This window comes from Ovis canadensis, chromosome 11, assembly GCF_042477335.2.
Source record: "Ovis canadensis isolate MfBH-ARS-UI-01 breed Bighorn chromosome 11, ARS-UI_OviCan_v2, whole genome shotgun sequence".
NCBI lineage: Eukaryota > Metazoa > Chordata > Mammalia > Artiodactyla > Bovidae > Ovis > Ovis canadensis.
In genome coordinates this window covers 57,125,543-57,141,914 of record NC_091255.1, presented here as the reverse complement: position 1 = coordinate 57,141,914, position 16,372 = coordinate 57,125,543, and the positions used below count along the sequence as shown (strand labels likewise).

Below are 16,372 nucleotides of genomic sequence, written 5' to 3'. Positions count from 1 at the left end.
AGTCCAGTTGAAGCTGCAAAAAAAAGGCTGAGTTCTAAGTGAGTTTCTAAATCAACTTTGTAAGCTGCACATACACCTTTATAAGATGAGGATATTTTATATATTAAATACAACATTCCTCTCTTTAAAAAGTCCTATGGAGAGTCAGATCTTTTTCTGCATAAAGTTTGTACTCAGAGCTCTGTCAAGAGTCATGTTTTTTAATTAAAAACAGATGTGACTAGCTGATTTTGGATGGCTTTGATACTGTATTTATTTATAAGTAAAGCTATTATAATGAAAATGTTTTACTTTTTTTTTTTTTGGCCTTGGTTTGTGGCTTGTGGGATCTTAGTTTCCCTACCAGGGATTGAACCTGTGCCCCAACAGTGAAAACTGCCTAATCGGCCAAGGAATTCCCAAAATGTTTTACTTGTGATAGGGCTTAATTAGAATCTTTTGAGAGTGGCAGCCAAGGAAATGTGTTATCATTAATAATTGTGTCAAGGTGGCCATTTCTGTGTGTTCATGATATAAGCCGTTGATTTTAAAAAAGAAAAGAAATTGTTTTATTAATAAGCTCACTGAAAAAAATCCAAGTGCCTAATTTTTAGAAATAAGAGTTTTATTACATAAGTTATTAAAAGAAGTGCTTTGGGTTCTGTTTATCAAGTTGAAGGTCAATATTGAACGTTTCTATAAAATTAAAGTCATTGTAAGTCAATGTAAGGAAATCATTTAGAAGAAAAATGATTCTTAAAACTAAATAATTTACAGTAGTGTGAAAGTTGATTTTGAGTTGCCTGTTGAAAGAGGAGTATGTTAAGCCGGCACCAGAAGTTGGAATTGAGAGAGATTTTGGCACCGCAGTTGGCAATACGTTCTTATTCCTAAGGAAACAGCGTCAGTTTTTCATTAATGAGTAAGGGGTTTCTATAAGGATTTAAGAATATTTCATATTGAATATTGAATAATAACTTTAAGAAAAAATGCTCTGGATTATGTGTTTCTTTTCTTTAGTCTCTATGCTCCAAAGTGTTATCTTAAAATATATATCTTTTGTTCACGAAGTTCCTTTAATAAATGTCTTTTGTATGGAGAATCTTTTATCGAAGCAGACTATAAATATTTAGATTCCATTAAAATATTATTACTAGTCAAAGACATTTATAAAATAGTGTAACGCAGACACTTTTAAGACTAGCTTTATTTAAAGATACCCAGTAAACTTAGATTTACCTGAGAAGTCCCATTTCAGAATGTTTTGTATTTCCCTTTAAAATAATGATTAACGATGCTTTGTTCACTCTGTGGCATATTGACTATGTAGTCTTGATACCATACCATCTTCCTTTAATCACGTCCCAGTTCCACATAGAGTGTTTACAGTTTGCTGCTGCTTATCAGTTCTTTAGAGTTCTTCCATGTATGACTGTAAATCTATGAAATGCTGAATAAAATGATACAAGGTCAAATGCTGCATTATAGCAAAAGAATTATTCATTCTTTGATTGCAGTAATTACCTTTCATTTTAAAAGTTCCACTAAAAAAATCTATCTGTTCATTCTTAATCTCTGAGTGATAGTTTGTTTCTGTAACTGTTCCCTTTTATTACTTTTTTCTAACACTGCTTTTCATAGCTATTCTTTTTGATCTCTGATAGTACTTGGGGATCTAATTCCGTGGTTTTGTTTCTGCTGACTCCCAGTCACCATGAATTCCTTTCTGAATGAAGTGTTTGGTGATCTTTAATTGTGAGTTTGATTTTAATTGGTTGGAGTTCTGTGAACCTAAAGTGAGAATTGAGGAGTTTTCCCTGGAATCGCTTCATCTTGCCTTTGAGTTCTCAGTGGGGCAGTTCCAGGTTTCCTTTTCTAACCTTGCCTCTGGCCTGAGGCTGAATTTCCCAGTTGATCACTGCTCTTTGGCAGCCCGCACTCTACCTGTCTGCCTCTCAGGTACCAGCTCCAGCTCAATTCACTTAAAAAAAAATTGAGGAGGATTCTTGGAACTTTTTCCCTTGCCTCCTTTGAAGATTAGCGGTGTCTCAAAATAGTTTCTTCTTTCCAATATTTAGTTGTTCTGAAGCAGAAAAATCTCTGGGGCTTCTGTAAGCACAGGTCAGAAATCACTGTTCCAACAAATCTATGGGTGCCCATCATTGTATTTTCACTAGGACCAAGAAGAGGTTATTTCAGGAAAACTGATGGGATTTGTCATTATAATTATTGGCTACAGTTCAAATTTATATTAGATATGCTGCTTTTATTTCATTCTTTAAGGTCCTATAAATCTTTGTCCTATATAATAGAAAGTATGACATAATAACACACTTCCCAGGTAGCTCAGTGGTAAGAATCTGTCTGCCAGTGCAAGAAATGCAGGAGACATGCATGGTTCAGTCTCTGGGTCAGGAAGATCCCCTGGAGGAGGAAATGTATCCACTCCAGTATTCTTGCCTGGAGAATTCCATGAACAGAGGAGCCCGGTGGGTTACAGTCCATGGGGTCACAGAGTCAGATGTGACTGAGTGAGCATGCCTATGATACAATAACAGGGGTCTTTGCTCCATTAAAAATCTTTAGCTGCTTTTTACATAGCAGTGAATCTTAGAACATTCTTCCTAAGGTGTCTTAAACTGATTCTCCGTTCACTAGCTTTATAGCTTTTACAATTCAAAATGGAGCAGTTATCCTTTAAAACATATGCTGTAGTTATTTTCAGGATCATAATTTTAATAATATGTCCAGTTTTGCTTTATTGAAGAGCTTAAAATTAATCATGGAATGAACATTTACACAGATTTTATGGCGTGGTAAAGAAATAATTGAAGGGAAATTTTAGAAAACATGTAATTCCTTATATCACTGACATTTGGAAAACAATGTTTTTTCAGACAAGTATTGAAGTACAGTTTCTGTTGGCAAATGCTGTGATTGCTTTTATATTAATTTAAAACCTGAATTACATTAAAACCCAGGAATGAACTCACTAAAAATGTAGGCTGTGTGATAAGTTTCTGAGCCATTTATGGATTGGGTTTTGAATAAGCAAGTTTGTTAAACCACTGGGAATTAAAGATTCCAGCTCAACATCTCAAGTTTCTGAAACAATACATTTTCTCAGACTTCATGGAATTGTTCTGTGTCATTTACACTTGCTTGGCTCAGCAGGCCCATCAGTGAGGTATTTTTTATTTTATATTTGTTTTTGCAGGGATCTTAGCAACATCAATTGTGAAGAGCTTGGTCCATTGCCTCCTGGATGGGAGATCCGGAATACAGCAACAGGCAGAGTTTATTTCGTTGACCATAACAACAGAACAACACAGTTTACAGATCCTCGGCTCTCTGCTAACTTGCATTTAGTTTTAAAGTAAGTTTTAAAAATAATACATGTTAAAATATGAGTCTCAACAAAAGAAGACTGATAGATGCTTTTTGTAATAAATGTGATAGAATGGCTTCTCTCTTCAGTTATAAATTATTTTTGTTGAACATAATTTTATGGGTATACCAAATGTTACTCTGATGTTTGGATATTTTAATCCCAACTGTGCTTAAGTAGGAACCTGTCCTGAAATGTTACAAAAAGAGTGTGTGTCAGAGGTTTGTCCCAGTACACCTGCAGAGACAGGCTGCTGTGTCCCTCTCCCCTCCACCCCTCAAGTGCCCTAGAACTAGCTCTGGGGGAGTTGAATCTATCCCAGAGGACTTTCTGCTGTCAGTTTTATCCTTCAGCTTGAATCCTTTTTTCCCGTTTGCAGGACTGAAACAGTCTCTTTCACAAATCTTTGTGAATGGGCTTGATGTATCCTGTTTTGTTTTTTTTTTTTAATTAGAATATAGTTGATTTATAATACTGTGTCAGTTCCAGGTGTATAGCAGAGTGGCCCAGTTATATGTATATATTTTTTCCAGATTATTTTCCATTATAGGTTATATAAGATATTGACTATAGTACCGTGTGTTCTGCAGTAAATCCTTGTTACTTGTCTGTTTTATGTGTAGCGGTTTGTATCTGTGAATCCCATTCTACTAATTTACCCCTCCCCACCCTCCCTTTCTCCTTCGGTAACCATAAATTTGTTTCCTGTGTCTATCAGTCTGTTTTTGCTTTGTGTATCGATTCATTTTTATTATTTTTTTAGATTCCACATATAAGTGGTATCATATATAATATTTGTCTTTCTCTCTGGCTTACTGCACTTCGTATGATATTCTCAAGGTCCATCCATATTGCCGCAAACGGCAATATTTCATTCTTTTTTATGACTGAGTAATATTTCATTGTGTGTGAGAGTATGTATACTTGGGTTGTTTCCTTGTCTTGGTTCTTGTAGATAGTGCTGCTGTATACATTGGAGTGCATGTATCTTTTTGCATTAGTTTTCATATTTTCCAGATGCATGCCCAGGAGAGGGATTGCTAGATCATATGGTAGCTCCATTTTAGTGTTTTCAGGACCCTCCATGCTGTTTTCCGTGGTAGCTACACCCATTTACATTCCCGCCAGCAGTGTCGGAGGGTTCCCTTTTCTTTCCACACTCTCCAGCATTTATTATTTGTAGACTTTTTTGATGAACTGTTTTAAAATTGGCTTTGTTGAAATTTAATTGACACACAGTAAATTGTACATATTTTCTATGTGCAGTTTGTTTTGACATATTATATACTGTGAGACCCTCACCTTAATGGAGATAGTGAACGTGTCCACTGCCCCGAGAGTTTCCTCCTGCCTCTTTGTAGCCTCTTGGTGGTCCCTCCTCCCACCCCTTCTCTAGTTTCCCAAGGCTGCCGTAACAAAATACTATACACTAGGTGGTTTAAAATAGTATAAGTTCATTCTCTGGCAGTTCTGGAGACTGGAGTTCAGAGCCAGGCTGGCCCAGGGTTGGTTCCTTCTGGAATCTCTCAAGGAAGATCAGTTACATGCCCTTCTCCTAGCTCCTGTTGGTTCCCGGAAACCTTGCTGTTCCTTGACTTGTGGGACCATTATTCCAGTCTGTTCCTTGTCTTCACCTGGCCTGCGATCTGGTCTACCCACAAAACATCTGCCACCAAGTGTGGGAGTTTTTTCCTCAAACATTTCAATTCTCCCCATCTACGGACTTGAATTCAGTCTAATGCCACCCAGTTGGCATCAGGCCTCACAGGTGAAGGGCTCAGTTTCAACAAGGCCTCCCATATTTCTTGCCAACTGGCTATATGTCGAGGCGTTCTCATGACCCTTGGGTTCAGCAATTTGCTAGAATGGCTCACAGAACTCAGGGAAATTATTTCCTTACTGTTACCAGTTTTTTTATAAAGGGTGTAACTCAGGCACAGCCAAATGGAAGCGAGGCATAGGACAGGAGAGGCATAGGACAGGAGAGGGGCTACATGGGCCTTGCATGTACTTAGCTGCAAGGTGCTTCATCCTCTGGGCACCTGCGGTGTGTTCATCAACCCAGCATTCTGAACACCAGCATTCAGGGGTTTTTATGGAGATGTTATCACATAGGAGTGATTGATCATTAACTCGGTCTCCAGTTCCTCTCCCCGCTCCCCAGAGGCTGCGGCGGGGGGGGGGGGGGGGGGGGGGCGTGGCACTGAAAGTTCTAGGCTTCTCATCAAGCTTTGGTCTTTCCTGCGACCAGGCCCCATCCTGCAACTATGTAACAGTAACCTCACTGAAACAAAAAATGCTCCAAAACCCAGGAACTTCTAAGGGACTTAGGAGCTTCCCTGTCTTGTAACAGGGACAAAGACCAAATATTGGAACAGAATACACTTTTCTTGTCACCTCTGTCATTCAGGAAATTTCAAGCATTTTAGGAGTTCTGTGTCAGTAACTGGGGACAAAGACCAAAGTATATATCTTAATATGTTACAGCCTCTCCCCTATATTCTGGATCCAAGTTTACCTCTCCTTATAAGAATACCAGTCTGTTGGATTTAGGGCCACCCTCATCTAGTGTGACCTCATTTAACTTGAGTACATCTGCAAAGACCCTGTGTCCAAATAAGGTCAAAGTCAGGGGTGCTAAGGCTTACGCCCTCAACTTATTTACTTAGACACAGTTCAGTCCACACCTCATTTTCAGCCAACCACCGATTTGCTTTCTGTCACTACACATTGCAGTGTTTAGAGTTCTGGATAAGTGGATTCATACAGTATGTCCTCTCTTTCGTTTGATTTCTTTTACCCAGCGTAATTACTTGAGATTCATCTCTGTTGTTGCCTGTATAGTTCATTTCTTTTCATTCCATTGTGTGGATAGACCTCAATTTATGAATCTGTTTACCTGCTGATGAATATTTGGATTGTTTCAGTTTGGGGCTGTGACTAAACTGCCATTAACGTTTATGTTTAAGTCCTTCAGTGGACATACACTCTCACTTCCCTCTGATAAATAAATGCCTAGGCTGCATCATATGACAGATTTGTGTTAAACTTTTGAAGAGACTGCCAGATTGTCTTTCGAAGTGATTATGCCGTTTGACATTTCCACTAGCAGTGTGCGAGAGTTGTAGTTGCTCTTGGTAACACTTGGTTTCAGTGCAGTTCAGTCGCTCAGTCGTGTCCGACTCTTTGCAACCCCATGAATCGCAGCACGCCAGGCCTCCCTGTCCATCACCAACTCCCGGAGTTCACTCAGATTCATATCCATCGAGTCAGTGATGCCATCCAGCCATCTCATCCTCTGTCGTCCCCTTCTCCTCCTGCCCCCAATCCCTCCCAGTATCAAAGTCTTTTCCAATGAGTCAACTCTTTGCATGAGGTGGCCAAAGTACTGGAGTTTCACTATGGTTAATCTTAATTTTAGACATTCTAATAGATGTATAGTGGTATCTCATTAAGTTTTTTAAATTAATTTATTTTTTATTGAAGGATAATTGCTTTACAGAATTCTCATGAAGTTTTAATTTGCTTTCCTGTAGTAACTAATGATGTTGAGCATCTTTTCATGGGCTTATTTCCATCTGTATATCTTCTTTGGTGAAATTTTTTGCCTCCTTTTTTAAAAAACTGAGTTTTTTTGAGTTTTGAGAATTCTTTAGATGCTTGAAATACAAGTTTTATGTCAGCTATAAGCTTTAGAAAGATTTTCTCCTAGACTGTGACTTGTCTTTTCATTTTTTTAACAGTGTCTTTTGAAAAGTGTAAAGGTTCTTTGAAATTTAAGTGATGTTCATTTTATCCATTTGTTTGTCTACGGATTGTGCTTTGGCACCTAAGGCTTTTGGCTTTAGGTTTTACGTTGAAGTCTCTGATCCACTTTGAATTAAAGTTTTGTATCTTTAACTTTGTGTACCCAAGTTCTTTTTTGGGGATAGGATTAATACGTTGTTTAAAGAGTATTTTTAATATATTCTGTTTTGATTTATATATGTGTGTGTATACAAAAAACACCTTTATTACAATGCTTTATGAGAATAAATGGTGATTTGTCATTTTCATCAAAGCTGCGTTTTTTTGGATAGTTATGTGTTCTAGGTATAAATTTGGGCCTTTACCTATTGAACCATTATATGTAAAGTAAGTTTGAGTGATTTGTTAGAGAACTGAAAGTTATTTTTATTTTTTCATAGCTACCATTGTCCTTTACTTATAGGTTAGAAGATTATACTCTTGTCTGTTGTGTGTGAAATTAGATTCCAGCGGAATCATTCAGCATTTGCATAGACATTAATTGTGAATTACATGACTTTTTATTTCCTGACAGTTTACTGAAATTAACTCATTCATTATATCATAAGATTCTTTAAAAAAAATTCTTAGATGCAGCTTACAGTATTTTTGTCAGGAGAATAAATATATCTCTAGGCAATGTGCCTTCTAAAAATTATGTTTCTGCTATACTTGGGAGATTATTTTTGTGTATTTGTGGTAAACTGTATATGCAGTTCGAAGTCACTTCAGCATAAGAGACAATGTGAATGTACTTAATGCCAGTGACTGTAATACTTAAAAATGGTTAAAATGGTAAATTTTATGTGTGTTTTACCACAGTAAAAAGATAAGGACTTCCTTAGTGGTCCCCTGGCTAAGACTCCATGCTTCTTCTGCAGGGGACACAGATTTGATCCCTGGTCAAGGAACTAAGGTCCTGCATGCCACACTGCATGCCCCCCCCCAAAAAAAATAAGGAAAGAAAAGAAAAATAGTCACTTTATAAAGCATTTAGACTTGTTTGTAAAGTGCTCATTTCTCTGTAACTTCCCACATTCCTGTGGTCTAGACTGTAGCATGCATAGGAGAAGGGGTCCTGCCAAACTGCCAGTTCCAACTGTTTGTCTCTTTCAGAGAGACGGACTCGAGATAACAGGCGCAGGGTTTGGCATGCGCCTGAATTTTGAAGTGAGAGCTGGTAAACTGAGTGGAGGAAAATGGAAACAGTACTTGAGAAAGTTGCTCTCAGCAGCTGTATAAAGCTTTTTGGATAAAACTCTCATTGTCCACTTCCATAAATTCTAAGAAATAAACTCTGGAGCCAGTTTATTGTTGTCAGAAATGTCAAGCTAAGACTAAAATAAAGCCTTGAAATAATATAGACTTGGTTTAGCATGCAGTGCTATTTTAAATGTATAATTGCAGTCTTATAAAAGATTCTTTACTAATGTTTGCTTACTTGTAGTCGGCAGAACCAACTGAAAGACCAGCAGCAGCAGGTGGTGTCGTTGTGCCCTGATGACACAGAGTGTCTGACAGTCCCACGGTACAAGCGCGACCTAGTTCAGAAGCTAAAGATTCTGCGGCAGGAACTTTCCCAGCAACAGCCTCAGGCTGGCCATTGCCGCATTGAGGTTTCCAGGGAAGAGATTTTTGAGGTAAACGTACAAGTCTGATTTTAATATAGAGAAAGTTTAAATTCCAGTGATGAACTTGTTTTCCAAGTATATATTGGGACTCAGTCTCTTTAAGGGCTTCCCTGGTAGCTCAGACGGGAAAGAATCCGCCTGTAATGTGGGAGGACCTGGGTTTGATCTCTTCGTAGGGAAGATCCCCTGGAGAAGGGAATGGTTACCTACTCCAATATTCTTGCTTGGAGAATTCCATGGACAGAGGAGCCTGGCAGGCTACAGTCCATGGCGTCGCAAAGAGTCGGACACGACTGAGCGACTTCCACTTTAATCTCTTTAAAATGGGAGAATTTTCATTAATTTCTCTTCTTACTTGTGGGGAGTAAAGGCAGTAGTATTGAAGAGATTTCATATATAAGATAAACATTTGAATGGGATGAAGTGTGAGAGGTTCTGATGGGTAAAGCTTGGTCCCTGCATTGCAGATACTGATTTGTTCATGAATTTTAAAAGACCACAGATATTATCCATCCCTTATTTTTTAATTCTTCCGAAAGGTAAGGGACTGTTCGATTAAAAAAAATCGTTTTGTCTAAATACTGTTGGACTGCTTCCTTAATTTATTGAAAATCTTCCTTTCTGGTATGTCCTTTTCTCTCTTGATTTTATAGCTCTAATAGCAGCTTCAATGTTCTTACATAATAAGTGGCAAGAGGTCCAAGGCAGGACTTGCCCACTTATTAGAGGGTTCCAGGGCAAGAGATGTTTGGGGACTTCATAATCCTTCTCCCAAAGGATGAACTTTTTCCTCTCAGAACAGTTCTGACCTTGTTTGTACTCAGCCCTTTGTAATGTTAAAATAATGTAAAGTTGTCAGTGTAGTGAGGAGTACATTAACAATTACTTAATGTTCTTTGAAACTTTCTGCTTCTTACCTTCACTTTCTGGTGGAATCTGTCACTTGGATGAGGTCGACTAACTTTAAAAATGTGGTACTTCTGTCAGATTGTGTTTTTTTATGTGGTATCATTGCTATAGTTAATAGGACTTAAATATGGAGTCTTTAGTAGGTTTTTAATATGTCTATCAAAGGATAATGTCTATCAAAGGAATTGATTTCAGTAGTATTAAACTATATCTGTTTTAAGTTCCATGAGGTTCCAAACACTTGGAGTTGATCCGTTGATTTGATTGTTGAACACATTCCACCTTATTTAAATAAACATATGTTTCGTAGGTGGAATGGGAAGGAGAGTTTAAACAGGAGTTAAAAACACGTAGTAATAATAGTATATTAAACATTTTTTTCAGGAATCATATCGACAGGTCATGAAAATGAGACCGAAAGATCTCTGGAAGCGATTAATGATAAAATTTCGTGGAGAAGAAGGCCTTGACTATGGAGGGGTTGCCAGGTAAAGACATACTTGGCAGTAAATGACTAATAGATCCTTATATTTGCAAATTAGATACTCTCTGTGGTGTAACCTTCTCATTGGTATTTAGTTTCTAACATAATGTTACCTAATGTCTGCAGTATGGAGGATACCCTAGTACATACATTCATAATGAAGTTATTTTGTAGCACTGCTGCCAGTGGAGTATTTGTGAACTCCCTAATGGATCATATCTTCCAATGAGACTTTCTCTGAAAACTAGCTGCAACCCTACGTGGACTATTGGTAGGGCCTATAGGCCTGATATTTTCTCCATTTCTCTCCTTCAGTACATGCTCTTCCCTCTGCTTTACATTGTCAGGGACAGTCTTGAGATTTTAATGATGTGTATTCTAAACTGAATACTGTTTCCCTTTGCTTCCATTGCCATGCTTTTTAACCTTGTTAAAGGAATGTTTGTGTCTGAAAGTATGTGTATATATCATAAATTCTCCATAGAATATTTCAGTACATTCAGTATGTTTCTGCTGCATTCATACATCAAGTATTTTGTTTCCAGGTGTGAGAATTCACTATATATAAATGCAGCAGAAACATTATAGCTTCTTTGTTAAAACATTTTAAGGGCCATCATGATAATTCTGTCTCCCCTAATCTAAATCCAGCCTAAATGAAATTTGTGTTTCCACCAGGTCCCATAATTGCTATTTGGCATTACTTGTTTTTACCTGTAAACTTTTTCTGTGACCCTTTTACTTGCAAATGGATAGTTTCCTTAGTTTGCATTTTTAGAATTGATCACTGTGCATGCATGCTCAGTTGTGTCCAACTCTTTGCAATCCCGTGGCCTGGAGCCCACCAGGCTCCTCTGTCCATGGGGATTTCCCAGGCAAGAATACTGGAGTGGGTTGCCATTTCCTTCTCCAGAGGATCCTCCCAACCCAGGGACTGAACCTGAGTCTCCTGCTTGGCAGGCAGATTGTTTACCACTGAACCACCAGGGAAGCCTTTAAAAAACACATATATGCATAAAAATAATACAAGACATATTAGGTGTGAAAGTTGCTTATTGGAGATCTCACTTTTTAATTTATAGACTTTTCAAGTATTAAACATAATGATTTGATTTAGACTCCATCAAATGATAGAACTTTGAAATGTTTTCCTTTAACTATTTTAATAGTGTTTCACTGCATTTCCTAAAATTATATTATTCCCCTGTTTAATCCATAATATCAGAGTATACCACTTACATGCCTTTCCTAGCTGAGGAATGACAGGAGTTGAGACTCGGACGTCACCTAAAGTTCTAGACTAGTGATTGTATTTCTGTCTCACCAAGATAAGAAGTGGTCTTTCATACTTTGAAAAATGTAAATGATTTAATCAGTTTAAGGTGATAGAACTGGTTATTATAGGTTTTAAAAACACTGATGTATGCTTAAACCAAGAAGTGGGATGAAACATCCCCAGGAAGTGCTGGCCTGCCCTTTCATTCCCACTTAGACCACAGGCCTTGGTAGTTTCTCCCCACGTACATGTTTATCATGGTTATTCTAGGGTTTACACAAAACAGACAGTGGAAATGGATAGTGAAATTTTCTTACTAAAACCATACCAACAATAAGACATGAATTAGTTATGTGTGAATGTTATATGTTGTATAAACTAGTATAAAACTGCCACGATTGGAGAGGATCAGGGTGCTATGGATGGGACCACATGGAGGTTTTGAAATAAAACCATATTCTTCCCTTCATTTTATATTTATCATGGATCACAAATTTCTTTAGCAATTGAAAGTAACAGACCACTGGGCTGCAGCATCTGATAGTACTTCTGGATATTATTATTATATTCGCTGATGTGAAAATGTCGTAAAATTACCTAAAATTGAGTGAGACATGAGTTCAGTATAATAAAACAAGGGTTTTTCATTTACTTTGGGGCGTGGTAGATTATTCTTTTTTTAAATTTTTAATTGGAGGATAATTGCTTTACCATGTTGGTTGGTTTCTGCCATACAGCAACAGAAATCAGCCATAGGTATACTATCTCCTCTTGAACCTCCCTCCCATCCCCCACTTTGTCCCACCCCTCTAGGTTGTCACAGGGCATGGGGTTGAGCTCCATGGGTTAGTATACTTTTCTAAAGTGATCTTACATAACTAGTTACTCGTGCTTTATTTTGTTTTATTAAAAACTTCTTTGCTAACATTAATTAATAGCATATCTTAGTAAAAGTATATTTATTAACAAAAAATTCCTGTGGCATATCTTGTTTTTTAGGGAGTGGTTATATCTCTTGTCACATGAAATGCTGAATCCTTATTATGGCCTCTTCCAGTATTCAAGAGATGATATCTATACATTGCAGATCAATCCTGATTCTGCAGTTAATCCGGTATGATTGATGGTTATAATGATATGAACTGACTTATGACCTACAATGTTTTTTCATCTTTAAATGTCAGTGTAGTCTATGACATAGGTTTGTTGGCTTTGTTGAAGTCACATCCTTGGACTTGGCAAGTCCTCTTTTAAGTTTTTCTTAGATAAGTGATGATGAGTGGATGCATCAGTTGGGTCCAGGGAGGTTTACCGCATCACTGTTTACAGTAGCCCCAACTGGAAGTAACATTGCTGTCCACAAGAGGGACTGATTAAATTATGACATGAAGCAGCATGACGTGGTTAAGAGCTTAGACTCTGGAATTAGACATGAGAACATATCCTGGTCCTGTTACTAACTAGCTTTGTGACTTTCATTGACTTAAGCCTCAGTGATAAAATATAATTTGAACCTGAGAGAAGGGTTGTGACTGTTAAATGAGACCCTGAACAGTGCTATACGTTATTAACCCTATTACATATTATTAAGTACTCAGCAAGAGTTAGCAGCTGTTACTAATTTGTTGGTTTTATAGTATTTCTATTATCTTTCCATACAAGGGTATATTATAGAGCCCCTAAAATGATGTTGCGGGATAATGGATAATGATACGTAAAGATAGTATTTGTAATATATTAGGTGAAAAAAAGATAATGAAATAGAATGATGCAACTTTGGTAAACATACATATGTGTGAGAACATTGAAAAGATCCACACTGTAGTATTTACAGTGGTTATCTCTGAGTGTTAAGACTATGAGCTTTTTTTCATTGTCTGTATTTTCTAAATATTTTGTAGTGAACAGGTACTGCTTTTTTAAAGGAAAAGTGCTATTTGTAAGATAAAAGGGAGGCTTAAAGGTGAGCTTAGGGATTGTTAAACAGAGAAGTAAAAGAAGTTTAAAATACAAATATCCAACAGTAATAAAACAATATATCATGGAAGACCAAATCTGTCTAAACATGGTAGGCATGGTAAGTTCCTTACTAGGTATTCTTCCTAAAGGGAAGATTTTTAGGTGAAGATTCTGCTTGACCAGCTCATTCACCGTAGTAATGATAGCTCACGTTTGTAGAGCATTTACCATATGCCAGGTCCAGTGCCTTGGGCTTCATCACCTCATGTTACTACCCACAGAGACCCTTTTTAGATACTATTATTACCCTCATTTTTCCAGATAATAGAAAATTATTTCTACAGAGGTTAAGCAGTTTGCCCAAATGTACATAGCTAGTAACTGGTAGAATCAGGACTGTAGTCCAAGTTAGACATGAAGTCTGTGCTCTTAAATCTGTGATGTTTTGCAGTTCATTTCCTGGTAGGTCAAGAGAACTAGGAGGTAGAGAGTTGAAAGCTTTTCTGCATGACAGAGCCATGATTATGAGGAGCTCAGCTCAGCAGGAGGTGGGTGGAGAGAGGAGAACAGGATCTGCAGGAGATGTAGTGAGGCTGCAGAGGGGCTAGACTCAGTTTCCGAGGGTAAATTTCACAGTGACTGCCCTTTCCTTGAGAGAGGCATTGACTCTGCTGTGATATTTTATAGCAAAGTATAGTATCTTAAGTGTGCCCTATAGAAACTCTCCCTAATGAGCATTGAGCTTTGATATGATAACCTATCCACTTAAATAGTTATAAACTGGAGTATAAGTTGATACTTATTATTTAAAAAATTAGTGTTGCTTACATATTTATTAAAAATTCCCTGGATAGTATCTACCTTGAATATTTATATAAACTTTTCAATTTCAGGAACATTTATCATACTTCCACTTTGTTGGACGAATAATGGGAATGGCTGTGTTTCATGGACATTATATTGATGGTGGTTTCACGTTGCCGTTCTATAAACAGTTGCTTGGGAAGTCCATTACTTTGGATGACATGGAATTAGTTGATCCAGATCTTCATAACAGTTTAGTGTGGATACTGTATGTATTGAGTCTTGTTCATTAGAATCTGAGCTCTTAAAAGATAGATGTTTCAAAATGGATGTACTTTTTTTGAAATACAAAACATGATGCACAGAAAATATGCAGGGTGCTCATCTGAGTGATGGGACCCTATGAGACTTTACCTCTTTCTACTACTGCTTTTGTGTATTTTTCAAATTCCTAAACTTTAGCAAAAGTGTTATTTCTTTAAAAGGGGAAAATGTAGTATACTGTATTTTTAAAAGCACTTAATGGTTTCCTCAACATGATGCAGGTTCTGTTTCCATTTATCATGTGTTAGAATAAGATATTTCTGCTCAAATGATGATTGCTGAAACCATACTTTAAAAAGGGTTTTTGTAAGAGTCAGTTCTGTTTGTTGGGAGGTCATTCGTCTGTGAAGATACACTGGTCATGCTTGTTTTTACCAGGTACACAAGTAGCTTCCTCAGTGGGGCTCCTCAGGTGTTTGGTCACTTAGATTACCGAGATTCTGGTAAAACTTCTTACCTGAAAGCCAAACAGAACTGAGGTTTCCCTGTGTAAAACCCAGCTTTCCAGGGCTTCCTCTTTGCTCAATAAAATGTTCCCAGGGTTTATGAAGGTTAAAGCTCTTTGACTTTTCTGCCCCTAGGAGGAACGGTGGCCTAAGAACTAGTGAAAAGAACATCGGGTCAGATGTTCCTGTGTCTGTCATGTCGTAAAACTACTTTAGTTTTATTTGTCTCACCACTTACTATATCTCCGAGATCTGAATTTTAGATTTTCTAGTCACGTGTCTTTCCCTGTTCTTCCTTTCTAGCGAGAATGATACCACAGGCGTTTTGGACCACACCTTCTGTGTCGAACATAATGCCTATGGTGAAATCATTCAGCATGAACTTAAACCAAATGGCAAGAGCATCCCTGTTACTGAAGAAAATAAAAAAGAATATGTCAGGTAAACACTTGTATCTTCTTAAGCCTGAGACTTGTTTTAATGTTCTAGAATGGTACAGAAAAACATTGATGCTTAGATAATGTTACTTACTGCCACAGAATAGGCTTCTGCAGAATTAAGTGGCTTAAAAACAACCACCATTTTATTATTTTTCATGGTCTCGTGGGTCAGTTACTTGGATCGAGGACGACAGGGATAGCACACTGCTCCTCCGCGTGGTGTCAGCTGGGGCGGAAATGTTCCGATGGCCTCTTCACTCACATGTCTGATGTTTCACCTGGGGTGGCTTGGCTGGCTGGGTGCTGCCTGGAGTGGACACTGGGTCACCATCTGGCACCTGGTTCTCACTGTTGGCTGGGCTCCTTGGTTATCCCATGTGGTCTCAGAGGCCTGGCTCTTCAGCACGGTAGCCAGACTTCTTATCGGATGGCTGGTTTCCCAGAGCACAGGAGGAGGAGTTGTGGGATCTTTTAAAGTCCCAAGGCTGGAATTGGCCAACATCACCTCTGCTGTATTCTTTTGGTTAAAGCGAGTTGCACACCAGCCCAGGTTCAGTTGAAAGAGGGGCTGTACAAAGGCACTAATTTCAGGAAACACGGTTTGCCATGTCATGTGTGGTGGAGCTCCCACAGCTAGCTGTGCAGAAGCACTTGTGTGCTATATTACTAGGACTTAATCCTACTTATAAACAAAGATGTTGTGGGTTTATATAAGAAATACATGTTTTCAATAGAAATCTAATTTATGAAAATAGAAATATATTTGATATATATTAAATATAAATATAGTAGAAATATTTATTAAAGAAATATAGATTATATAAGAAGTACTATATTTCTTGTTAAAAAAATCAAGAAAATGTTCAGGTTTTACAAAATCACCTGTTGACTGAGGAATCTAGAAGTATTAAGTGAGATCATTTGGCTCATGGTATATAAAGTTTTT

The 16,372-nt window shown here is 37.7% G+C and overlaps 1 protein-coding gene across 1 annotated transcript in view; it reads left to right on the top strand.

Annotated features, from left to right (window-relative positions):
* Positions 1–16,372, top strand: part of SMURF2 (SMAD specific E3 ubiquitin protein ligase 2) — a 115,704-nt gene that overhangs the window by 92,638 nt on the left and 6,694 nt on the right. The window contains exons 10-15 of the mRNA XM_069541836.1: positions 3,197–3,355; positions 8,601–8,793; positions 10,078–10,181; positions 12,453–12,567; positions 14,306–14,484; positions 15,290–15,427. Of these exons, the coding sequence (XP_069397937.1) occupies positions 3,197–3,355; positions 8,601–8,793; positions 10,078–10,181; positions 12,453–12,567; positions 14,306–14,484; positions 15,290–15,427 (888 nt within the window). The remainder of the gene's footprint in view (positions 1–3,196; positions 3,356–8,600; positions 8,794–10,077; positions 10,182–12,452; positions 12,568–14,305; positions 14,485–15,289; positions 15,428–16,372) is intronic.